Source organism: Salmo salar, chromosome 10 (assembly GCF_965601325.2).
Source record: "Salmo salar chromosome 10, fSalSal1, whole genome shotgun sequence".
Taxonomy (NCBI): Eukaryota; Metazoa; Chordata; class Actinopteri; order Salmoniformes; family Salmonidae; genus Salmo; species Salmo salar.
Window position 1 is genome coordinate 9,829,155 of NC_138300.1, and position 26,488 is coordinate 9,855,642.

The window sequence follows — 26,488 nt, forward strand, 5'->3', positions numbered from 1 at the left end:
TGGCAGCTTCATTAAATAGTACCCGCAAAACACCAGTCTCAACGTCAACAGTGAAGAGGCGACTCCGGGATGCTGGCCTTCTAGGCAGAGTTGCAAAGAAAAAGCCATATCTCAGACTGGCCAATAAAAAGAAAAAATTAAGATGGGCAAAAGAACACAGACACTGGACAGAGGAACTCTGCCTAGAATGCCAGCATCCCGGAGTTGCCTCTTCACTGTTGAGATTTCCCTTCACTGGAACTAAGGGGCCTAGCCCAAACCATGAAAAACAGCCCCAGACCATTATTCCTCTTCCACCAAACTTGGTGAAGCGTGATTCATCACCCCAGAGAATGCGTTTACACCACTCCAGCCGACGCTTGGCATTGTGCATGGTGATCGTAGACTTGTGTGCGGCTGCTCGGCCATGGAAACCCATTTCATGAAGCTCTCTACGAACAGTTATTGTGCTGACGTTGCTTCCAGAGTCAGTTTGGAACTCGGTAGGGAGTGTTGCAACCGAGGACAGACGATTTTTAGGCACTGCGTGCTTCAGCACTCGTCGGTCCCATTCTGTGTGGCCTACCACTTTGCCGTTGTTGCTCCTAGACATTTTCACTTCACAATAACAGCACTTACAGTTGACCAGGGCAGCTCTAGCAGGGCACAAATTTGACGAACTGACTTGTTGGAAAGGTGGCATCCTATGACGGTGCCACATTGAATGTCACTGAGCTCTTTAGTAAGGCCATTCTACTGCCAATGTTTGGCTATGGAGATTGCATGGCTGTGTGCTCGATTTTATACACCTGTCAACAACGGGTGTGGCTGAAATAGCCGAATCCACTAATTTGAAGGGCTGTCCACATGCTTTTGTATATAAACTGTATATATTGTATATATAAATTCCCTTTCTAGCTGAAAAGCATTTCTGTGTCATCGCACCCACTTCATACATCCGGCCCACATACAGCCCAAGGATTTTCCCAGCATGCTTATCACCATTAGCCACAGCAGGGGAGAGTCCAAGGCCCAAACAGAGGCTGTGCCATGATAAACAGACCGGGATATTTCCACAGGATCATAGATAGGAGAGGATAAATAGGCCCTGTCTCTCGGGAGAAACTAGCTGGCTGGCTCCCCCTAGGTCACATACTTAGCACATCCCAGGGATTTACTCACTCACTTAAGCTATTTTGACCTCCCATTATTACCATAGAAAAATAATTACTAGAAAGGACATTACAATTATATGATTATTATACCACTATTTTTTGTGTTGTTTCTTTTATATTGTTTTAAAGCGTTATTGGTAGTGTGCAATATGAGGTGTCACATTACTTACAGATTTTTCTTGTAAATATCAAGACACATTTCAGTTGAATGCATTCAGTTGTACATCTGACTAGGTATCCCCCTTTCCCTTACAGTCACTATCGATTATATTACATTTGGGCATGGCTTTCTCCATGGTTAAGAAAAATGCTTTACAAACAAAACCCCAAAACTAAACACCTACACCTAAGTACTATATGTCTAGGGTAGAATGTGTTTTGAAGTGAAGCAGGCTGAGTAACAGCCTGAGAACAGTGGAACCTACTCTAGGTGATTAATTCCTATCCCCAAGTGAATAGTACCATACACAAGGCCTGTTCGCCACCAGACGAACAGATGCCAACAGAAGAGAACTCAAACGATGCCATGCTCGAGAGTCCCCTCATTGAAGTGAACTTCAAACCTCACCTGTAGTTCTCAGAGAGAACATTGATACACATCCAGCTAGTAGGAGGGGAAAAAGACAGAGAAGTAGTGAGAAAGAGAGCGAAATCAGATGCGCATCTTGCTTTATGTAAATGTAATTTTGGAATATGAAGTCGCTGCGTTTGTGGGCAAAAATAATGCAATTCACTCTGTTCATTAAGGAGCACTGAAGGAGATTCTATTAATCTGTTCATTAGGCCACATCAAAAATGGAGCTACTTATTAAAATCAGATCCAGCTGTGTACCCTCGTTAGGCCGCGATACCCACCACGCTTAACAATGCTTGTGGCACTCGACCAAAAACAGCCCAAAAAAAGGGGAGAAGGAAAAAATAAAAAATAACACGCTTTGCCACATTTGCCAGTTTTGACTCCAGACCATTATCAACATTATCAGTGGCCTCTTCTTAGCAGGGGACGATGAATACATATTACTGTTGGGTTCTCCAAAAACACCATTCCCAATTAATTTACATTCCCGAAAAATGGGGGAAATGTTATTTTCTTAATCACTGTATTTTATTTTCTCTAAACCCTTAAGTCCTCTCTCTCTCTATCTCACTCCCCCTCTTATTCTTCCTCTCTCTCTCTCTCTCTCTCTCTCTCTCTCTCTCTCTCTCTCTCTCTCTCTCTCTCTCTCTCTCTCTCTCTCTCTCTCTCTCTCTCTCTCTCTCTCTCTCTCTCTCTCTCTCTCTGTGTGTGTGAAGTAGAAAATATTAATCTGCGCTTGTGGTTTTGAACAAAAGCTATGGGCAAAGCGATTGATCTGGACATTGATGCCCTCGCCTGAATGGTCATAAAGGTGTTAAATTGGTTTCTGGGAGAATATGTATTTTTCATTACAAGCACTGAGAGACGCTCGTTTTTGAAAATAAGAAAAAAGCAGTGATGATATTAAAGTATAGAGAAAGAACACCTTGAAAATAGCCTTAAATGTGTGTTTGAACATAGTTTGGGCCTATCAGAGGTAAAATACTCTTCTTAAGGGGGGCTATTCAACCACTATCAGTGCCAAACCCAAAGTTAACATGTAAAATTACTAGATAACTCCAAGAAGTCTCAATTGTAAGGGTTTGGTCATCAGAAAAGGTTGGAATCTTTTTAATGAAGTAGTACATTGATCGCGGTTAGCAACTGACTGCCTATCGTCCATGTTATCTACAGTTTCCATGACTACTTGGTATGATAATTATTAACCAGACAGTTTTATTGCTCCCATATAGTTCAAATGAACTATAGGCCTAACATCAATTGAAACTTTATTAGACCATTTACTCAATAAACCACATTGTCTAAGATCACATTCTGTTCTGTTGGCTTGGCTTTGGCTGCATATTTTTTTTATTTACAACACGTTCACAGTATATTCCTGTTCTCAAGCAATCATACTGTGAACAGAATACATAAAAGACAGAGACAGAAGGACAATCCCATCCCTTTTGTCAGACCACTCCACGTATCTCAGTGGACAGACAGATGGATTTGTGAAATCCAGGGCCTGTCGTGTTCAACCATGTGACAATGCAAAGGCAAATCTTGTCAGGAAAACAGCCAGTGTCACTGTCACTTAAAGGGTCGGCGATCCCTCTCCCCGCCTCACTATGCTCGTCCTGTCTCGGTTGCTGTGCGGGTGTCTCCTGCTCCCGCCTTGTGTTCCCCTCATCTCCCCTCATCTCCCCTTGTCCCCTTTTGATGACCCAGCTCTGTCGGGAGTGATGCTGCCAGGCAGGCAGCGTGAGGACAGCTCCCTTTGATTAGGACCCCGACGCTCGCCAGGACCCTTGACAGGCCTGCTTTGAAGAGCGAGGTCTAGCTGCCCATCCCTCTCCACCACCTCTCTCTTAGGCTCTCTCTCTCCCTCTATCTCTCTCTCGTTCAATCTCACTCTCTCTCTGAGAGGGTATTTTACTACTAATGCTGAGGCTTTGAGATGAAGACAGGGACGGGGGGAGTGTGGGGGGGGTTAAAGTACAGTAAGGAGGACACTCGTTCACCATCGCCTCCCTCACGCCCTCCCTCGCTTTCTGATGGTTTTAATGATGGCATTTGAATTTTGCTCTCGCATGTCGCCTCTGGTCAACCACCCCACAGAAAAGAGGGATGAGAGAAAAAAAGAGGAAAGAAAGGGAGTTCACCCAACTTTCAGAAGTCGTGGTAATGGTCACAGCGGCTTTGTTGTATTTTGTTGTATTTCATTTTGATAAAAGAGGAATGAGACAAATCATGTCAGCGTTCCTGGGTTTGAGACAGACAGACAGACAGACAGACTCGGTTTGAGTCTCGACTATGAAGTTCCATGACCCAGCACCACCAAGCGAACGCTCAGTGATACTGCCATTGTTATGACTAGGTGGAGAATAAACAACCCCTCTGTAGTCAAAACAATCAACGCCAACAACAGTTGTGCTGGAACTACCTCACTGTCATTCAAAGTAATAAAGCATTTCACGTACAGTAGACATCTGTTAGCTCAGTGATATCACAGCGCTTCGATTGAAACAAATGGCCTCTTACAAAGTTACAATAAATAATATAATAATGCTCGTAGGAAAGGTTTTCATCTTTAGCTCACAATCTGTACTATACGATTAGAAAGGTTAAAAATTATATATAAAACATCACAGCACAATTGAAAAATATATGGCACATGGAAACCAAACGAGGGTGATCTATGGTGATAGGTGGGATGGGCTGAGAGTGGCTGAGGGTTGGGATTAAAGAGCTTATGTTTGGTAATGTATTATTGTTATGCGACTGGTTTATATATGCAAAAGTACCAGGTATGTAAAATGTGTATGTAAAATGCATATGTAAAATGTTTTTGGAAAATGTACATACACTACCGGTCAAAAGTTTTAGAACACCTACTCATTCAAGGGTCAAAATGTTTACTATTTTCTACATTGTAGAATAATAGTGAAGACTACAAAACTATGAACTAATACATAGGGAATCATGTACTAACCAAAAAGTGTTAAACAAATAGCCACCCTTTGCCTTGAAGACAGCTTTGCACACTCTTGGCATTCTCTCAACCAGCATCACCTGGAATGCTTTTCCAACAGTCTTGAAGGAGTTCCCACATATGCCCTGCTACAAGACCATGGTGCTTGCCTACGGAGCTGTGAGGGGAACGGCACCTCCGTACCTTCAGGCTCTGATCAGTCCCTACACCCAAAGAAGGGCACTGCGTTCATCCACCTCTGGCCTGCTCGCCTCCCTACCTCTGCGGAAGCACAGTTCCCGCTCAGCCCAGTCAAAACTGTTCGCTGCTCTGGCACCCCAATGGTGGAACAAGCACCCTCACGACGCCAGGACAGCGGAGTCAAACACCACCTTCCGGAGACACCTGAAACCCCACCTCTTTAAGGAATACCTGGGATAGGATAAAGTAATCCTTCTAACCCTCCCCCCCCCCACCCTCCCCACCAAAAAATATATAGATGTACTATTGTAAAGTGGTTGTTCCACTGGATATCATAAGGTGAATGCACCAATTTGTAAGTCGCTCTGGATAAGAGCGTCTGCTAAATGACGTAAATGTAAATGTAAATATGCTGAGCACTTGTTGGTTGCTTTTCCTTCACTCTGTGGTCCGACTCATCCCAAACCATCTCAATTTGGTTGAGGTTGGGGGATTGTGGAGGCCAGGTCATCTGATGCAGCACTCCATCACTCTCCTTCTTGGTAAAATAGCCCTTACACAGCCTGGAGGTGTGTTGGGTCATTGTCCTGTTGAAAAACAAATGATAGTCCCACTAAGCCCAAACCAGATGGGATGGCGTATCGCTGCAGAATGCTGTGGTACGCATGCTGGTTAAGTGTGCGCTGAATTCTAAATAAATCACAGACAGTGTCACCAGCAAAGCACCCCCACACCATCACACCTCCTCCTCCATGCTTTACGGTGGGAAATACACATGCGGAGATCATCTGTTCACCCACATCGCGTCTCACAAAGACATGGCAGTTGGATTCAAAAATCTCCAATTTGGAGGACAAACTTCCACCGGTCTAATGTCCATTGCTTGTGTTTCTTGGTCCAAGCAAGTCTCTTCTTATTATTGGTGTCCTTTAGTATTGGTTTCTTTGCAGCAATTTGACCATGAAGGCCTGATTCACACAATCTCCTCTGAACAGCTGATGCTGAGATGTGTCTGTTACTTGAACTCTGTGAAGCATTTATTTGGGCTGCAATTTCTGAGGCTGGTAACTCTAATGAACTCATCCTCTGCAGCTGAGGTAACTCTAGGTCTTCCTTTCCTGTGGTGGTCCTCATGAGAGCCAGTTGCATCATAGCGCTTGATGGTTTTTGCGACTGCACTTGAAGAAACTTTCAAAGTTCTTCAAAATTAACTTTGAACAAGGCACACCTGTTAATTGAAATGCATTCCAGGTGACTACCTCATGAAGCTGGTTGAGAGAATGCCAAGAGTGTGCAAAGCTGTCATCGAGGCAAAGGGTGGCTATTTGAATAATCTCAAATATAAAATATATTTTCATTTATTTAACCCTTTTTTGGTTACTACATGATTCCATATGTGTTATTTCATGGTGTTGATGTCTTCACTATTATTCTACAATGTAGAAAATAGTAAAAATAAAGAAAACCTCTTGAATGAGTAGGTGTTCTAAAACTTTTGACCAGTAGTGTATATGTAGCACAAAATCTGTAGAAAAACAAAAAGATATTTGTCCTCCGAAGAAGGGTTAATAAAAAATTTAAAAATTAAGTAAAAGTTCCAGTATGGATAATAGCATTCCTTTCTTCGTCAGTTGTACCATACCTGTTAGTGAGGTAGTTTACACCATCGATTTACACATTCTTCTCTAATCCTCATTGACGTTTTCGAGTGCAGCATCACAGATTGTAACTGTCAACCCAAGGATTTTCTCAGACTCATGCAAAGCACATTGCACCAGAACAACACATACCGAAGAATTTCGCGAAGCCACATCATTCCGCAAGTCAGATAAATAGTATCGAAGGTGACACTGTTTGTCGGGGAAAAAAGGAGGGGTGAGAGAGGTTCTCCCTGTCTTTTTCCTCATTCTTTCTCTTCTGAATGTGGCCTTTCTATGTGTGTGGCTACAGTGTGTAATGATTAACGTGGTGAGCCCTGGGAAGTTGCAGAAGTTCACAATGGATGGTTGTTGCAGTGTATCAGACTCCCCTTTGGCGTGCGTCAGTCACCGGAAGGGGAGTCACGGCCGCAGTGTTGCGTAGAAACTTACTACTTAATCACTGGGAACGGAGAAATCCCTCAGCCACTGGTAGTCCTGGGCAAACAGCTAACCAGTAATGCTGTCAAACAGGGACGTTCCTGGGCTTTTTGAGAGAGTGTGGTGTTGCTAAGTTCACATGAGAAAGTAGTGGTGTGGTTGTGTTCAGACGGGGAAGTTGGAGTAGGGGGCGGCTATGTGAAACTACAGTATCGTGTGAAGTTGTCTTCCTCCACCTGTGGAATAGTAATCAATACGAGTCAATCTACCCCAAGATGTGTCTACTTGTCAAACCATAAAAGTGGTAAAGCTTCACCCCAAAACTTTTCACTTAGAGAATAATGCAGCATCGTAAATCTTTAACCATATGTCAAGATGCGGTTTTTATTCATCGTTATGTATTCTTTTTATTCAGAGGGGAAATATACGTAGCATGACACATTAGCATAGCATGAGCTATGCACATACATTAGCATTAGCATCAACAACTGACCTCATCTTCTCTTTCTCTACCTTTTTTGTCACAATCAGGTGGATGACCAAATGAAGCTCCTCCAGAACTGTTGGAGCGAGCTCCTCATCCTCGACCACATCTTCCGTCAGGTGATGCACGCCAAGGAAGGCTCCATCCTATTGGTCACCGGCCAGCAGGTAAGTCACCTGACTCCCCCAATTCCACCCACCCCTTCCAGCCCCACACGCCCCTCCCCTTCTCTCCACACCCTCCCCATAGACCTCATCAGCCACTCAGCATGAGCACATCAACACCCTTTAAAGCACTATCGACCAAGCCAGCCCCCGTGCAGTCACCGCTCCATTAAAAATAGATTACGCTTATAGGTATCAGCTAATGTGACCAGAATAATCAATTAAGCATTTTCAATTTATTTATTTTTATTATTTTGCATCAAGCAAAGACTCCAAACAGCGAATACATAAAGCGCTTGGTTAAGCATGCCGGTAGAGTCATAGCGGTAGAAAAAAAAGCCTATGATGATTTACCTTTGCGGGTCCCCTGAGGAGCCGGCAAGGGCCGATGCCTGAGGCTCCTGACGAGGCCCTCAACACAGAGTGGACCTGTGATTCCTCAGTCTTTTTCTCCACTGGCAGAGAGAGAGAGAGAGTGAGAGACAGAGAGAGGGAGATAAAGAGAGAGGGAAAGAGGAATGAAATTGCTCGTTATGAATATGGCTCTGAACGCCCGGCACGCCTGTCAGCAAGACGAGCACGCTTAATTATTGATGGGGCGGTGTTTCCAAAACGTCGCTCTTCAACAAAATGTTCTCCAACAATAGATGGGGGCATTACTATTGAGGCGAAGCGAGGAGGGTCTGAGTGGAGTTAGGGAGTGTTGTTTTTACCTTTGTTTATAGTTACAGACTTACTGTAGATGAGCTTTACTCACGTGATTTGGAAAAGAGGATGTTGTGAAAGGAGGGACAAAAGAGTGGTTCTCCCGATGAACTCCAATAATTAGTGAAGTTGAAAGTCAGAAAGTTGAAGTTGTTGTGTGTGTGAGTTCATGTAGGGAGAAAGACAGAGAGAGACAGTGAAACAGAAAGAGAGAAAGAGCAAGAGAGGGGTAGTTTTCATATCACTGCTATTTTACCAGACCACATATACCCACACATACACCAACCCACACACAGGCACAGACACACACAGAGTGCCCTGAGTCACTGCCCCCCCCCCCCCCCCCCCCCTCCTCCCACGTCCAGTGCAGAGTGCCGAGCGGTGGCTCGTACTCCCAGCAGTGTCTCTGCTGCTCTGTGTTTGATTAGCGAAGGCTGGCTGTGAGCAGGGCTGAGCCAGTGAAGGAGGAGGAGGAGGAGGAGGAGGGGGAAGAGTCAGGGGAGGTGAGGACCAGGTCTCGTTTGCATATTTTGGTTAATGAACAGCTGGTGTTGGGGGGTCGGTGTGGGAGACAGGAGGGGAGTGCCTCTCAAACCGTTCATTATCTCCTATTATTCTCCATGAAGCCAGAGGTGACAGCAGTACTGCTTTAAAGCCAGGGCCCACCACCACAACCACCATCACTACCAGCAACACCTCCACCAAAAACACATGGATAAGGTTACTATGGCAGAACTCAACAGCCTCTTACGATATCTCTCAGATAACGCAACAGACATGGGGTTGGGTTGATCACGGGTTGGCGTTACTGCATAAATATTTTGAGGATCTTTGGGTGGGCAATTGGGTCAGGCCAGGGCACCGTGACCTGTTTGGGCATGCTGACCACTTCCACTCTGTTACCTCGTTGCGTGAGCATTTGTGTCTTGGCCGCTTTGCCAGCCGTCGTCGGAATGGTCCAAGTGCACCATGGGGGATTAAAGGAGAAATGAGAGCGACACATGACACCCCGGGAGGACGGGCTTCAGAACATGCTACTGTCCCTTCCGTATTCCCCCTCCCTTCCTCCCCTCTTCTCACTCCCTTCCTCCCCTCTTCCCTCTTTGAATACAGATCCCTCACCGCCCTCCACTCTCCTATCTGTCAGCTGGTAGCCTTAGTCACAGTACACTGACCTTCAGAGGAATCTGATGTAGCAACAGATACAATATATAATCACACAACATTCACGTCTAATTTATACAGCTCTTTGGCCTGTCTTGTACTGACCTGAACTGTCTTTGGCTCAAACACAAGATGTGACTGCCGGTGTCATGTGAAAACACAGGGTTATGGCTGTATGGCAGTTCAGTAGAGTATGAATTAAGTCTTTGATATTACTTGATATCAATGGCACTTGCACATGAAAGGCAAATGTTAGCAATGCAAACAAAAATATTCTCTGAACTAATTTATTCGGCAGGTTTACACTACTATTCAATGGCATCGTCTTTTTAAACTAACTCGTCTTCTTTGAGCCATAGTGTTATTAGTAGAATGTGGTCATTTAGCAGACACTTTAATCCAACTTTCTGTGCAATTTAACTTTAGACATTTTTGTTATTATATGGCCCAACTTACTGAGCTATATGAGTCACCCAACCGTATTAGCCGTCTTTACCCATTTTTATGCTCGTTTGTCATTTGGCAACCATGTTAATTTTGTTTGCCTTTGTTTGATGTATTAATGACAGGTTGACCTATGAATCTTTATAATATGCAGACATAGAGATGATAGATAAGTGTATTGTCACTGTTTTTTTTTTTTTTTTTTTACTTAAGGCTAGGAAACCATAACCCAATGCCATCAAGAACCCAATCCTTCATTGAAGTTATTTCATGCACAGTTGATTTTATGTAAATTAATTGACACTTTGGGGGGGGGGGGGGGGCGTTGACATTTCACTGACTCTTAATTTTCACCACCTCAAAAAAGGACAGAGGGAAAGAAGGGGAGAGAGACGCTGAGCGAGATGGAGAAAGAGATATAGAGAAAAGGAGAGATGGAGAGGTGATGAGAAGCAGGGAAAAAAAGCTGGCGCACATCTCGGAATCCTCCCAGCCCAATGCTTTAAAAAATTCTACTCATCATTATTTACACAATAAATAAATTCCGATCTGGGCCGTTTTAATTGCAAATGCAGCTCGCGGGAACCCCTCCCCGAGCCTAGGAGGCAGCCGTCTACCTTCCCCGAGAAACCCTGGCTCAGTCAATTATGGTAATGAATTGTCAATAAATATAAAAATTTAATATGGCCTGCTTACTGTGAGTGGCAGCTATGGACTTGCCTCCCAGACAAATTTGCTGCTGCTGCAGATATTAAGTGCACCTGAAAGTGCTCGCGGTGGGCCAATGGGGCCAGTGCCGGGGCCAGAGCATGGGGGGGGGGGGGGGGGGGTCCTGGGGGACATCCAGGGGGGCCCACACGCTCTCACCCCTCGCCCCTCTCGGCCCCCCCCCTCCAAACCCCGCGTCCAGACGCAGAGGAGGGGAGAGGAGGGGGAAGGCGAGAGGGAGGAGAGAGGGGGGTGTCCCCCCCTGTTTATCGGCGGGTGATTATGATTCAGCAGTCAGCCCCGGCCCTTCGGCCCTCTCTCTCCCTCCCTCTCTTTCTCCCTCTCTCACTCCTCTCTCCCTCGCTCCCTGTATCTCTCTCCCTGCTGTGCTGGCAATCTACAGTGTGCTGGGCTACAGTGCGGGGAGAGTGAGAAAGAGGGAGAAAATGAGAAAGGCTTCAGGAAGAGAGGAATCAGGACAGAGAAAGAGGGAGCAAGTAAGAAAGAAGTTAGAAAAAAGAGAGATAGACCTCAATACTAGAGAGAGAGAGAGAGAGAGAAAGAGGTTCAGTAAGAGCGATAAGCCTCCATAAGAGAGGGAGAAAAACTCTCCTGATAGCCAGCCTACTGTATGCTGATGGGAGGATGAATCTAGCTGTTGTTGTTAGACACATAGGGCCCTGAATTGTTATAAGGCATACACTGTATTCTTCCTAATTTCTATGGATACACAGTTATACGGGTCTACCTGCTTGTTTATTTTATTGTTTGTCTTATTGCGTAAGAACGGCAAGCTAACTGCACCCGTATTGAGATGGGATCTTACACTGTCAGATTGACCAAAGTGAAATTTCATACACATATACTGTAGAAGGCATACTGTAGTATAGAAAGGCATCATATAAGGTGCCAGTGAACTACAAAATGCCAATTGGTTTTACTTTCAAAAACCGGTCAAGGTATTTCCATTTTTTATTTAACCTTTATTTTTGACAGGGAGTCAATTTTATTTAACTTGATTAGGATCCCAATTAGCCGACGCCAATGACGACATCTAGTCTTACTGGGGTACGACACATGACGAAAAAGACATTACAGACAAAATGCTTTACACTTTACATACATTTAAAAACATTAACATGTAGTGTGTGTGTGTGTGTGTGTTTGCATCGCTCAGTTACACATACATGTCAGTACATACACACAACAAGTATGTCACATGGGGGAGAGGCGTTGTCCCATGCAGTGTTGCTTTATTTGTTTTTGGAAACCAGGTTTGCTGTTCACTTGCGCTATATGAGATAGAAGGGAGTACCATGTAGTCATGGCTCTGTATAATACTGTACATTTCTTTGAATTTGTTCTGGACCTGGGGACTGTGAAAAGACCCCTGGTGGCATGTTTGGTGGGGTAAGTGTGTGTATTAGTGCTGTGTGTAAGTTGACAATGCAAACAATTTCTTATAAAAACAAGTCTTTCCTCAACTCTTAGCCAAGAGAGACTGGCATACACATTATTGATATTAGCCCCCTGATTACAATGAAGAGCAAAATGTGCCGCTCTGTTTCAGGCCAGCTGCAGCTTAACTAGGTCCTTCTTTGCAGCACTTGACCATATGACTGGACAATAATCAAGATAAGATAAAACTAGAGCCTGCCGTCTTGCTTTGTGTCGTGTGGTGTCAAAAAAGCAGACCATCTCTTCATCACGGCAGACCTCTCCAAATCTTTACAACCATTGAATCTATATGTTTTGACCATGACAGTTTACAATCTAATCTAACACCTCCTCAACTTGCTCAACAGCCACGGCATTCATTACCAGATTCAGCTGAGGTCTAGAACTTAGGGAATGATTTGTACCAAATACAATGCTCTTAGTTTTAGAGATGTTAAGGACTAGTTTATTACTGGCCATCCATTCTAAAACTGACAATGCTGAGACCAAGGTCTCTTTTCCAGATGAGCCCTGTTTAGCACAACGATACACATCAAGATACAATATACACATAAAACTACACATCCATACACACATTAAAATACATGTTATTATACAAAACACAATATAAGTTAACAATGAAGAAAGGTACGGCAGAAGTTTATGCAGGAGGGCTTTATAAACAAAAAGAGTTAAATCATTCTACGAGACTTCAAAGTACTCTTTCATCACAGACAAGACCTTTCTCTCACCTCAACTTCAGCACACACTGTATAGGAGTGTGTTATATTCTATGGGAATGCTATTGAATTGCATGAGATCAAGGAGAATTCTCGGCAACAAAAGAGTGATCAAATTATATATACGGATACCGTATATGTGTGTCCTATGAGGCCTAGTGCCTAGTGTCTAACAGCTTGTGTGTGTGTGTGTGTGCTCCCCCACCCCCCCGCAGGTGGATTACGTTGTAATTGCCTCCCAAGCCGGAGCCACTCTCAACAACCTGATGAGCCACGCCCAGGAGCTGGTGGGCAAGCTGCGCTCTCTGCAGCTGGACCAGAGGGAGTTTGTCTGCCTCAAGTTCCTGGTGCTGTTCAGCTTGGGTGAGTACTAGGCGGGAGGAGGCTGGGTAGGGAAGGGGAGGCCGGGTAAGGGAGGCTGGGTGAGAGAGGGGAAGGTGGCTGAGGGAGGAGAGGGTGGAGGCTGAACGTGTCTGGGGGAGAGGGTTGTTCCGTGTGGGTGAGTCCCAGGGATGGGAAGAAGGGAGGTTGGGTGGGGGAGGGGAGGGATATGTAGGGGTATGGATTAGAAGTGAGAAGGGGGAGAGGAGGGACATTGGGGAGGGGGTTATAGGTGAGGGGGAGGGAGGATGGGTGAGGTAGGAAGAGGAGGGAAAGGGTAGTTTGTGAGGGATGGGGAGTCTTGGGATAAGGGATGGGGTGCGAGAAGGGGTGAGGTGAGGTATGGATGACTTTGGGAGAGAGATGGGGCCAGAGATGGGGGGAAAATGGGTATTAGTGAGTAAGGGGAGAGAAGGAGTGAGGGGTTACCAAAAATTGTCCCTCTGCACTCTGCCAATCACATTACACACTGCTTCACAAGGTCAGTATCAGCCAGGAAAGAAATAATCCCTCTCCCCATCTGATAACGAGACTACAACACACTGGTCATGAATGCCACATAGAAACAGGGCAGGATTACCGTAATGGCCACACAGGGCACGTGCACCAGGGCACCCGACCTCCAGGGGGCCCACAACCCAATTACAATGTGTAGAATTGCAGGAAATTAGCTTTAAAACTGCTAAATTCTCTCTTGGGCTTATGGCAAAATGTGAGGAATAGTAGAACATTTGTTTTAAAATTGCAAAATGTTCTTTCAGCCTCATGGCAAAATGTGAACAATAGCGTGATGTTAGCTATAAAACAGCACATTTTTCTCTCTGACCCATGGCAAAATGTGTTGAATATCAGGAAATTAGCTTTAAAACAGCAACATTTTCTCTTAGCCTCGTGACAAAATGTGTAGAATCAACCTGATCTCATAGTTTCACTTCAGGATCTGACGTAATTGGATGAACGTCGATTTTTGACTCATTAATTCAGCATGGTTATAGGTTTCATTCCGCATGGTTACAGGGTTAAAACAGAAACAACTCAAAAGGTTAAGTTCAGGTATTAATTCCGAGCTGTTAAAGTTAGGGCTATGGTTTGGGGAAAGCATAAAACTAAATAGTAATACAAAAAAATGCTGTTTCCATTTAGTATCATTAACTACTCTCCCTGCTTGCTAAAGCATTGTGAACTGCCTTGATGCAGTGGTCTAAGCAGTGTGCTCTGGCTCTAGACATTGTAAGTTTGAGTGCTGTACCATAATAAAAATTAAAGAAATTGGTGAGTGCCAAGGACGGATTATATCGACGACAACAGGACCTTTTAAAACGTCTGAAATGTATGTATGTTTCGAGTGACCAGCCTAGTCGAATAACATTATAAAACTGCAAATGTTTTCAACCTTAAATGTTGAAATGCAGGAAGTTAGCTGTTTTCCCCAAAAATAATTTAAACCTACAAAAGGTGATCGGTGCCCGGTAGCCCCAAATGTGGTAATCCAGCCCTGCATAGAAACACACACATATAGATGCACGCATGCACAGACACACTTACCCTATCTGGAACCGATTGGCCATTTGGTCTGTCGCACGGGTTGCGGATGCAGTGGTTCAATCAATCAATCAATCAAATGTATTTATAAAGCCCTTTTATAAAGCCCTTTTTACTTCAGCCGATGTCACAAAGTGCTGTACAGAAACCCAGCCTAAAACCCCAAGCAATGCAGATGTAGAAGCACGGTGGCTAGGAAAAACTCCCTAGAAAAGCCAGAACCTAGGAAGAAACCTAGAGAGGAACCAGGCTCTGAGGGGTGGCCAGTTGTCTTCTGGCTGTGCAGGGTGGAGATTATAACAGAACATGGCCAAGATGTTCAAATGTTCATAGATGACCAGCAGGGTCAGATAATAATAATCACAGTGATTGTAGAGGGTGCAACAGGACAGCACCTCAGGAGTAAATGTCAATTGGCTTTTCATAGCCGATCATTCAGAGTTAGAGACAGCAAATGCGGTAGAGATAGAGTTCACAACAGCAGGTCCGGGACAAGGTAGCATGTCCAGTGAACAGGTCAGGGTTCCATAGCCGCAGGCAGAACAGTTGAAACTGGAGCAGCAACATGACCAGGTGGACTGGGGACAGCAAGGAGTCATCAGGCCAGGTAGTCCTGAGGCATGGTCCTAGGGCTCAGGTCCTCCGAGAGAAGAGAGAGAGAAAGAGAGAGAGAAAAGAGCGAGAAAGAGAGAAAAGAGAGAGAGAGTGAGAATTAGAGGGAGCATACTTAAATTCACACAGGACACCGGATGAGACAGGAGAAATACTCTAGATATAACAGACTGACCCTAGCCCCCCGACACATAAACTATTGCAGCCTAAATACTGGAAGCTGAGATAGGAGCGGTCGGACACATACACACACACAATACGCCCCCCTCACACACACACAGAGACAAACACAGACAAACACACCAGACACCTCTAAGGTTCAATATTCTCATATTCTCTGTATGTGTGTTTGTTGGTCAGCCATGGGACTTTCCTCACCGTTTCCCGTTCGTAACTTATGGCTCCTCACTCCCGTAGTTTAACATCATTCATTAATGAAGTCATTTGAAGTCAAGGTAATATGCTCAGCCTAGCCCCACTGTGGACACTGGTTTCTCCTATCAAAGACAGACTTCCAGGTTTGATGGTTACTGCCAGGAAAGATTGCTGGAATTGTAATGTACTCGGCTGTTTGTCAACAAGTATTATCATATCACTTGCATTTCCACATCTGAACTCAGCACATAGGTGTGTGTGAGTGTGTGTGCATGTCTATGTGTGGGTTTGTTTGTGCGCGCATGCGTGCGTGCGTGCGGGTGCATGTTCTCGCCTCCAATTTACAAGGGGCTTATGTTGACCACCTGGAATCGCTAAGTGAACAGCAAGCCTTTGAATAAACGCAGACCCTCCCCCCAACCCCTCTGCACTTCTCCACTTCTCCCCCTTTCCTCCCCACGCTTCAGTCCCACCTGGAAAAGGGCTTAACTTCCCCAACCCTCACACAAGCCCCTTAATGAAATGCTTTCCTCCTGGCCGACTTGCCGTGCTCAGAGCTAGCGAGATTAATGTTTGTGTTATTGGGTGTTTGTGGCAGAGGGGCGGGTGAGAGGGGAGGCTGGGAGGGTGTGATGGGGGGGTCTGGGGGGTTGATGGTCTAAATAATTTGGCGGAAACATCATCCATAATGAAAGGCTCACCTGAGGGATGTGTATCGCCCCCGGCAGTGCGTGTTCTCTGCGCTGCTTGGGCCCCTGTGAACGCTAGACGGTTCGCTACGGAGAGAAAGCGGGAAACCAACATTAAGCCAGGAGATTAGAAGTGCTCTGATTAATATCATCCCACAGTCGAGAGGAGTGTGTGTGTGTGTTTTTATATACATGTGAATGCACGCGTGTCTGTAGGTGTAAGTTTTACTATACAGTGTGTGCGTGTCTCTGTGTGTTTGTATACTGTGTGTACTAGAGTTCATCAACTCCAGCTGAGGAGCCAATTAATAGGGAGTTAATGAAATGAGGCATGAAACTACTCCTGTGCCGTGCTGGGTGAATGCAGAAGGCAACATGAGGTGAAACACTCTCTCTCTATTACTCCTATACATGCTACCTGGGCCCGCATTCCTAAAGCATGTCAGAGTAAGAGTGCTGATCTACTGTCGGATCAGTTTTTCCTTTTAGATCATAATGATTAAGATTACATGGACAGAGAGGGACCTGATCCTAGATCAGCATTCCTACTCTGAGATGTTTTGTGAATACGGGTTCTGTACAGGATCCCAAGTTCCTCCTACTATGGGTGTGTGTGTGTGTGTTTACATAGATAGGTGACCATCACTTGTACCAATAAGCTATCAAGTGGAGCACACTTTTTTTGTCAGCTGCACATCACAAATTTTGACCAGCTACATTTTGACCAGCAAATTTGGACTAGCTATCAAATGGGTAGAACTGCATGGGTGCATTTGTGTTTTGACATATGTGCACTGCTTACATAGTAACAAGTTAATTAGGCAATAAGGCCCGAGGAGATGTGGTATACTCCAACGCGGAGTGCCTGGATACAGCCATTAGCTGTGGTATATTGGCCATATACCACAAACCCGCCGATGTGCCTTATTGCTATTATAAACTGGTTACCAACATAATTAGAACTGTGAAAATAAATGTTTTGTCATACCCATGGTATGCAGTCTGATATACCACAGCTTTCAGCCAATCAGCATTCAGGGCTTGAACCAGCCAGTTTATAATATACAGTATTTGGTGTCACTCTAACCTTTTATTCCCTTGTGGTTTAGATTAGTGGTTTAGATTTATTTGAACATAAATAAGCCGCACATGTCTATAAGCCGCAGGTGCCTACCGGTACATTGAAACAAATGAACTTTACACAGGCTTTAACGAAACACAGCTTGTAATAAAAATGAATAGGCTTTAACGAAACACGGCTTGTAACAAAAATAAATAGGCTTTAACGAAACACGGCTTGTAACAAAAATAAATAGGCTTTAACGAAACACGGCTTGTAACAAAAATAAATAGGCTTTAACGAAACACGACTTGTAACAAAAAATAAAAAATTAGCAGTAAGCTTAAGTTGTCTTTTTGCACTGAGTCAATTCCTCACGCTGCTGTTTCCAACGTCTTATCATCGACTCATTAAGACCAAGCTCCCGTGCAGCAGCTCTATTTCCTTTTCCAACAGCCAGATCAATCGCCTTCAACTTGAAAGCTGCATCATATGCATTTCTCCGTGTCTTTGCCATGATGAGGGTGACAAAATAACTACCGTAATCAGAATGATGGGAAGTTTGAGAGCGCTCGATTTAATCTAAACAGTAAACAAAAAAGTTGTTTGACCTTAACCCGTTCGGCAATTTCATTGGTCTAATGAAAGCTTCATGCCGCCCAAAAAACTGAGCACGTCACAGAATGTGTTTTTTTGGAGAAAAAAAATTTGAAAGCGGGAAAAATCCATATATTAGCTGCGTCATTGTTTAAGCCGCGATGTTCAAAGCGTGGGAAAAAAGTTGCGGTTTATAGTCCGGAATTTACGCTAATTTAGTTACTCAATCCAAGTATATTCAAGCATACACAACATCTTTAATCAGATTTAGATTGAATTGAATTTCAATGTATAGACATCTTTTAAAGGCTTTTTGTCAGGGGCTCTCTATTTCAGAGATGCCTGGTAGAATTCTGATCACCGAAAGGTAGAGATCGATGTGAGGTAAAAGCACCAGTCAGTCCAAGGCCATGTGTGTGTAAAACAGGTTAACCACACACGCACGCACCCACATATGCACACTACCGCTTCTATTCATTCGACTACTTGTTATTTTTGACTTGACTCCTTTCATCGTTATTATTGATTCATGTACTGCATTGTTGAGGGATCCAGCACATAAGCATTTCGCTGCACCTTTTATACCTGTTGTAAACTGTGTATCTGACAAGTAAATTAGATTTGGATTTGATTTGACACACACACACGCGCACACACACACACACACACACACACACACACACACACACACACACACACACACACACACACACACACACACACACACACACACACACACACACTGCTCCACAAACTTGCCACACAAGGTCAAATGCAGCTCCAATGAACATACAGACATCAATCCTGGACAGGCCTTTTCTCCTAAACGCAGCCCTCTCTTAAGCCCTTTACAAATGAAGCCTTTTAAAGGAAATCAAAGGTACATTTCCCCTGGCCTGACATGAGCCTAGCCCAATAGCTCCAACCTCTGCGCTTTCTATCAGCGTGCCGACTCCAGCGTGATCAGTCAATGTCGCTCACCGCAGGACTCTTTGTAAAACTGGCTGTCGATAAAGAGGAGAATAGACCATCACTTTTGACTTGGGAAGAGTCACTTGTCTTGGTGGGTGGTGGGGTGTCAAGAAAGTGTGTGTGTGTGTGCGTGCGTGTGTGTGTGTGCGTGTGCATGCATGCAGAGATTTGTATAAACCTTGCGTCTGTCTCTCCAACATTTGCAACATTGTTTCAATATTGAAATTCGATCTCCAGCTGTCACATAGTGGTAATGAACTTGTCGCGAGTCGGGACGAGACAGACAGGCAGGCAGATTTTCTCAGCCAGTCGAAATCATGAATCAGCATAATTCTTTATGGATACATACAAAGAAATATCAATAGAAAACAAGTAAAACGAAACAAAGTGCAGCTAGTTTACAGTCGTTCCAGCTTCATTTTGAAGTGATTGTGTTAGCTGTGTTGTTGGCTAGCTCGTCTGAACAACAGTGTCCTGATGAGAGAGCACATGTTCTATGCCACGCGAAATCGCGCCTCATTAGCTCATTGTTATGGACGTATCCAAATAAATGTCACTAGAAAACAGCTTAAACAATTGCAAATGCAGCTACTTTGTTGTTATTCTGCCACACTGTTTGACGTGATTGTAAGTTAGCTGTAGTTGGCTAGCTAGCAAGGGATGAGAACGTTGCCAGCCAGTATGGCAATAGAACATTTATAATGAACGACTGGGTCGCGTCCATGAAATAGTATGAATACATTCATCAAAATAATTGTATTTATGAAAATATGTAAATCATCGTTTGAACATGTTGGTAACCTGTTGTATAAAAGTGATAATGTCCTCGATGTCGACGTATGGTTTGCCTCGACTTCATCTCGGGCCTAACGACATCCGTGCCAATATATCCTCCAAACACCAGCTTCTCGGGCGTTATCACTTTCTCCTAGCATGCCGCTTTCAATACACATTTACAATAATATAAAGGCAACATCCACTACATGACCAAAAGTATGTGTACACTGCTCGTTGAACATCTCATTCCAAAATAATGGGCATCAATATGGAGTTGGTCCCCCTTTTGCTGCTATAACAGCCTCCACTCTTCTGGGAAGGCTTTCCTCGAGATGTTGGAACATTACTGCAGGGACTTGCTTCCATTCAGCCACAAGAACATTAGTGAGGTCGGGCACTGATGTTGGGCGAATAGGCCTGGCTCGGAGTCGGCGTTCCAATTCATCCCAAAGGTGTTCGATGGAGTTGAGGTCAGGGCTCTTTGCAGGCCAGTTAAGTTCTTCCACACCTAACTCGACAAACCATTTCTGTATGGACCACGCTTTGTGCACGGGGGCATTGTTATGCTGAAACAGCAAAGGTTTCTGTTACCACAAACTGTTACCACAATGTTGGAAGCACAAAATCGCTCGAGAATGTAATTGTATGCTGTAGCATTAAGTTTTCCCTTCACTGGAACTAAGGGGCCTTGCCCAAACCATGAAACACAGCCCCAGACCATTATTCCTCCTCCACCAAACTTTACAGTTGGCACTATGCATTCGGGCAGTTAGCCTTCTCCTGGCATCTGCCAAACCCAGATTCGTCCGTCGGACTGCCCGATGGTGATGCGTGATTCATCACTCCAGAGAACATGTTTCCACTGTTCCAGAGTCCAATGGCGGTGAGCTTTACACCACTCCAGCTGACGCTTGGCATTGTGCATGGTGATCTTTGGCTTGTGTGCAGCTGCTTGGCCATGGAAACCCATTTCATGAAGCTCCAGATGAACAGTTATTGTGCTGACATTGCTTCCAGAGGCAGTTTAGAACGCGGTAGTGAGTGTTGCAATCGAGGACAAACCATTTTTTGGAGCTACGCACTTCAGCACTCGGTGATCCCGTTCTGTAAGCTTGTGTTGCCTTCGTGGCTGAGCCGTTGTTGCTCCTAGACATTTTCACTTCACAATAACAGCACTTACAGTTGACCGGAGCAGCTCTAGCGGGGCAGAAATTTGACGAACAGACTTGTTGGAAAGGTGGCATCCTATGAAGGTGCCACGTTGAAAGTCGCTGAGCTCTTCAGTACGGGCCATTCTATTGTCAATGTTTGTCTATGGAGATTGCATGGCTGTGTGCTCGATTTTATACCTGTCAGCAACGGGTGTGGCTGAAATAGCCAAATCCATGAATTTGAAGGGATGTCCACATAGTTTTGGCCGTGTAGTGTATGTAAACCCTTTCCAGGCCTGTTTGGATAATGCATTGCACCATTCAGAGATGCACTTTGTAGCCTACTCTGTAACGTAACCTGTTTCTGTTCTTAATGTGTGCATAAGGCCTAAGTGTAATAATTGTATTTTGGACACAAATCCTCAGCTCATTTGTGTGGTGAATTTTTTGAGGGATTCTCCGAATATTTATGTGTACATCTGTGGACAGGTCGAGGTTATCGGGACAGTAGTCTATTACGCCAAGTCTTAAATCGTTGGATAACAAAAAGTAAGCTGTAATGATGAGAGTATAAAACTATTGACTATAAAAGTGTGCTGTTTTCCGTCAGTTTATACAGCTTGTGTCATAACAGGAGGTCCAAGGCAGGTTGGATTAATATGCATACAGGGAGGGACCAGGGAATCTGGTCACAATATGGATGAAGTGGGCAGATAAGAGACACATATTATTAGACGCAACAAATATCGATCAGATAGTGACCGGATCATCTTGATCGGATGACGACAACCACATTAATGCGTGCTTGAGTGCATGTGCAAAACACTGTGCGTATGTGTCTGTGTGTGTGCGCACATGTGCGTGCATGTTTTGCTTGCATACATACTTGCATACGTGGTTGTGCATATGTGTGTGTATATCTGTGTGTGTGTGTGTGTGTGTGTTACATGCCAGATGCGGCAATAGTGGCATAAGAGTGCAGTTAGGGGAGCTCTGCAGTGACCCCACGTCTCGAGGTCAGCCTCTGTCATGTGTAATTGTGTAAGGCCGCCCCAGTCATAACTTGTCAGAGGCGAGGAAAGCCAGGGATAGCCAGGCTGCGCTGGTAAGTGCTCCCAACGGGGGCCAGATTTGTGGGCAGAGCACTAAATAACACTACTACAATTTGGCCCTTTTTCTGCTTCTTTTCTAAAATAACCAGAAAAAACTATAGGAGTAAAGGTACTCAGATGACTGATTGTGTTCCATTCAAGTCTTACGAGGAGTGTTTCCCCTTACTAGTATGTGTAGGCGGGTCCCTTCCCATTTAGTTAGTCTCCTTTGCACCCTTGCCGAAAGAGCTGGAGTCTAATTGCTCTCAGTTAAAGTTTTTGGGGGATGTTGGCAGCCTTTGCTGTTGATTTGGGGATCCTCCCACCTAAAAATAAAACAAGTGGGAAATACTGAATCATTTTCAATGGGACTTTAAACATACAGTCAAATCAAATCAAATCAATGTTTATTTGTCACGTGCGCCGAATACAACAGGTGTAGACCTTACAGTGAAATGCTTACTTACAGGCTCTAACCAATAGTGCAAAAAAGGTATTGCACCACAGTTTCCTTCTCTCTTCAGACGTTTGAATAGATCTGATCTGAAATCAGTTCTGGAATAACCTGTGTTGGGGCTGGATAGTGAGGTAGGTGAGGGATAGCAGATCTGAGGTCTGTGCCAGTCCGTGGACCGATGTCGGGCACTGGAGTCACTGAAGAGACACCCTCTTACCCTCCTTCCACCATCTCCACCCCTTCCAACCTCCCTAACACCCATCTGACCTCCCCTGTATCTCTCCCATGTCCCAACCTCTCCTCCTCTCAACCCTTCCACCCATCCCACCTCCCCTCTATCCCTCTCTCCCTCCCTTCCTCTCATCCCCTCCACCCTTCCGTCCTCTCCCCTGCGCTAGCTAGCATCTCTCATTAACATGTTTAGCACGTCACGTGAAGCCTCTCGCTCTGGGTTCCACGAGGTCAGACACCAATCTGCTGAAACAACACAAACGTGGTAAACCCTGTTGATAGAAAAAAAAACAGTTTCTCTCTTTCTCACACACACACGCATGCAGGCACACACACATACACTGCTCCCTGAAAGCAAGAAGAAAACATGTAATTCCCAGACAGGTATGTCCTAATTAAGCTACAAGCCCGGCTCCTCAGCTTCCCCAATCAATGCTCTGATCCTGGCCAATGAGTTGGGGAGTTCACTAATGCATGCACAACCCGGGCTCACATAATGCCCCGCAAATATTCATTTCCTGAAACGAATCAAATCATTTGGAATTCAGTCAGGATTGATTAACATTTGGAGGCGGTGAAGTCGCGTGTGGCGTCAACGTGATCAATACCCATATAAACCATGATGGGGTGTGTGTGCTTACTCCTCAAACATATTCCCTCAATATCTTCTCACCTCTCTTCAGTTTTGGTACTTTTATTTGTTACATTTTTTTTTTAGCAGACACTCTTATCCAGAGCAACTTACAGAAGTGAGTGTGTATTTGACATACTTTTTCTTACCAGTTTCGTACCATGATCTACCAACTGAGCCACATGAGACTGTTGCATAAAAATACTTTCTTGACATACGCTTGAACTTAGTCACCGCGAAACTTAGTCAATTGGCTTCTAGTTGAGTGTCCTGACATTTTCCTTTATTTTAACAGTACAAGGTAGCAGCAACCCTTAAGCAATGAATCTAATATTTCGTGATTTTCATCCCTCTCTCTTTGTAAAAAAGCAAACCCACGGTTGTTCGTTGTCGGGCTCCCACTTTGAAAAGCAAGCTCTGTATTGAGACCTTCTAAAAGTCTTTCAGACTTTATCAAGCTGTAAAAGCACCAGATCTCCATGTTGCCACTATTAATGGCCATTACTGATTCAGATTCAGGCTGTTGTTGATTAAAGAGGAGTTTGGGGCGAAATTGTAACTCTTGCCTTACATTTTCTCCCTTTTGCCTTACATTCAGAACGCTCTGGAAATTAAGCCCTGATTCCGCCTCGATTTCAATACTCGGCTCCTACAGTTAACTGCCAAAATAAAGGAAACACCAACATAACATATCTTAATAGGACATTGGGCCACCACCAGCCACCAAAACAGATTCAGTGCGCCTTGGCATAGATTCTACAAATGTCTGGAACTCTATTGAAGGGATGCACACACACACCCTTTAAACCCCCTATGCTCCTTTGAGACCCCTAGGTCTAGCCTAAACAGCATGGGATGTTAATTGTTTAACTAACTCAGGAACCACACCTGTGTGAAAGCACCTGCTTTCAATATACAGTACTTTCTATTGCTCATTTACTCAAGTGTTTCCTTTATTTTGGCAGTTACCTGTATCTCCCCATGTATCACTCTTATCTACAACTATCGCTTTACCCTTTCCCTCTCTTTTTATGTCTTATATGATACCTTACTGGTTTTTATTCTGTGATTATGTTGACACGTTTTTATCGCTTGTTAAACAAGTAGGATTATCAGAAATTTGACTAGAAGAATCTGAGAGTTTGTTTAGAGGGATTTGTAAAACGCTGGACCCTAGCACTTTCTGCTGATAAAGTTGTGATAATGAAAAAAAAAAAAACCCACACACATCATAATTGTGTTACAAGGGGGTTCTGAGAGAAAGAATGGAGCCTAGTGCAGTGTGTTAGCAAAATACATTATGCATTCAATTTTTAGATTATGCTAATGTTCTGGGAATGAATACAGGTACAGCCTGTTTTAAACACTCCTTTCCATTAAATGTAGTGAAGACACTGTATGAAAACACAAACCAGTGGTTGGAACCGGTTCAGGGAACACTACCGAAAACTGTAAAATAACCAACATTTTAGAGGAACAGAACCAGAACTGAGTACAAAAGTGATCTATACTGATCTGGAACAGAACCATTATTTTAAAAGCATGGGAACTGGTTATTAATAACGTTTTTTACATTCTGGGAATTTTTTTCCAATCCCACAAAAAGCGCCTATGCAAAGCCCTCACTTGTCACTTAAAAACGTATTCAAGTGTCTGCCTGCCAGCTGAAAATCTTTGCCAGTGTGTGTGTGTGTAAGCTAACTGCCCGTACTCCTCCCTCCGAAGCATAGTCTACTATAGCTACTTACGTTAGAAGCAGGATTCAGAAATTAGGGAGAGAAATGTTTTACTTTTTCAGTGTTAGGTAGGATACTATAGTTATCACGTTTCACATTGGATTTATTAACTACAAAAATGTTTATTTTAATTCTGGTGCCGCTCTGTAAACACAAGCCTGTTAGCTAGATAACTTAGCTACCTCTGGTCTAGTTCAGGAAAACGCTACGTGGCATTATGTGTAATGTAATGGAACTGAGAGTCATGATCAAGGCCTAGCTCTAGTCCAACGTTAGTTAAGCCAACTCTCCGATGTTTAAAGGCATTCAAAGTTCCTTCATAGAAGCCGCTCCTCTGTAGGTATAATTCTGTGGGCCGAATTCAGATAATGCATGTCATAACAACAAGATGCCCAGTGCTTCAAGCCCAGTGCTCTTCTCACCCGGCAAATTTCAGTCACATCTCACACCCTACACCACACTTGTCTGTCCGATGCATTCGGAAAGTATTCAGACCCCTCAACATTTTGTTACGTTACAGCCTTATTCTAAAATCAATTAAATAAAACATTTTCCTCATCAATCTACATACATTACCCCATAATGACAAAGCGAAAACAGGTTTTTAGATATTCTTCCAAATGTATTGAAATTAAAAAACTGAAATACCTTATTTATATAAGTATTCAGACCCTTTGCTATGAGACTTGAAATTAAACTCAGGTGCATCCTGTTTCCATTGATCATCCTTGAGATGTCTCTACAACTTGATTGGAGTCCGCCTGTGGTAAATTCAATTGATTGGACATTATTTAGAAAGGCACACATCTGTTTATATAAGGTCCCACAGTTGAAAGTACATGTCTGAGCAAAAACCCAGCCCTGAGGTCGAAGGAATTGCCCGTAGAACCCCGAGACAGGATTGTGTCGAGGCACAGGTCTGGGGAAGGGTACCAAAACATTTTTGCAGCATTGAAGGTCCCCAAGAACACAGTGGCCTCCATCATTCTTAAATGGAAGAAGTTTGGAACCACCAAGACTCTTCCTAGAGCTGGCCGCTTGGCCAATCTGAGCAGTCGGGGGAGAAGGGCCTTGGTCAGGAAGGTGACCAAGAACCCGAATGAGCTCCAGAGTTCCTCTGTGGAGATGGGAGAAGCTTCCAGAAGGACAACCATCTCTGCAGCACTCACCAATCAGGCCTTTAAAGTTGAGTGGCCAGACGGAAGCCACTCCTCAGTAAAAGCCAAATGACAGCCTACTTGGAGTTTGCCAAAAGGCACCTAAAGGACTCAGACCATGAGAAACAAGATTCTCGGGTCTGATGAAACCAAGATTGAACTATTTGGTCTGAATGCCAAGCGTCACATCTGAATTAAACATGGCACCATCTCTACGGTT

At 44.2% G+C, this 26,488-nt stretch overlaps 1 protein-coding gene across 2 annotated transcripts in view; it reads left to right on the forward strand.

Annotated features, from left to right (window-relative positions):
• Nucleotides 1–26,488, forward strand: part of LOC106613481 (nuclear receptor subfamily 5 group A member 2) — a 105,125-nt gene that overhangs the window by 43,179 nt on the left and 35,458 nt on the right. For both annotated transcript variants that reach the window (XM_014215753.3, XM_014215755.3), the window contains 2 exons: nucleotides 7,495–7,614; nucleotides 13,025–13,172. In XM_014215753.3, coding sequence (XP_014071228.1) covers nucleotides 7,495–7,614; nucleotides 13,025–13,172 — 268 coding nt within the window. The remainder of the gene's footprint in view (nucleotides 1–7,494; nucleotides 7,615–13,024; nucleotides 13,173–26,488) is intronic.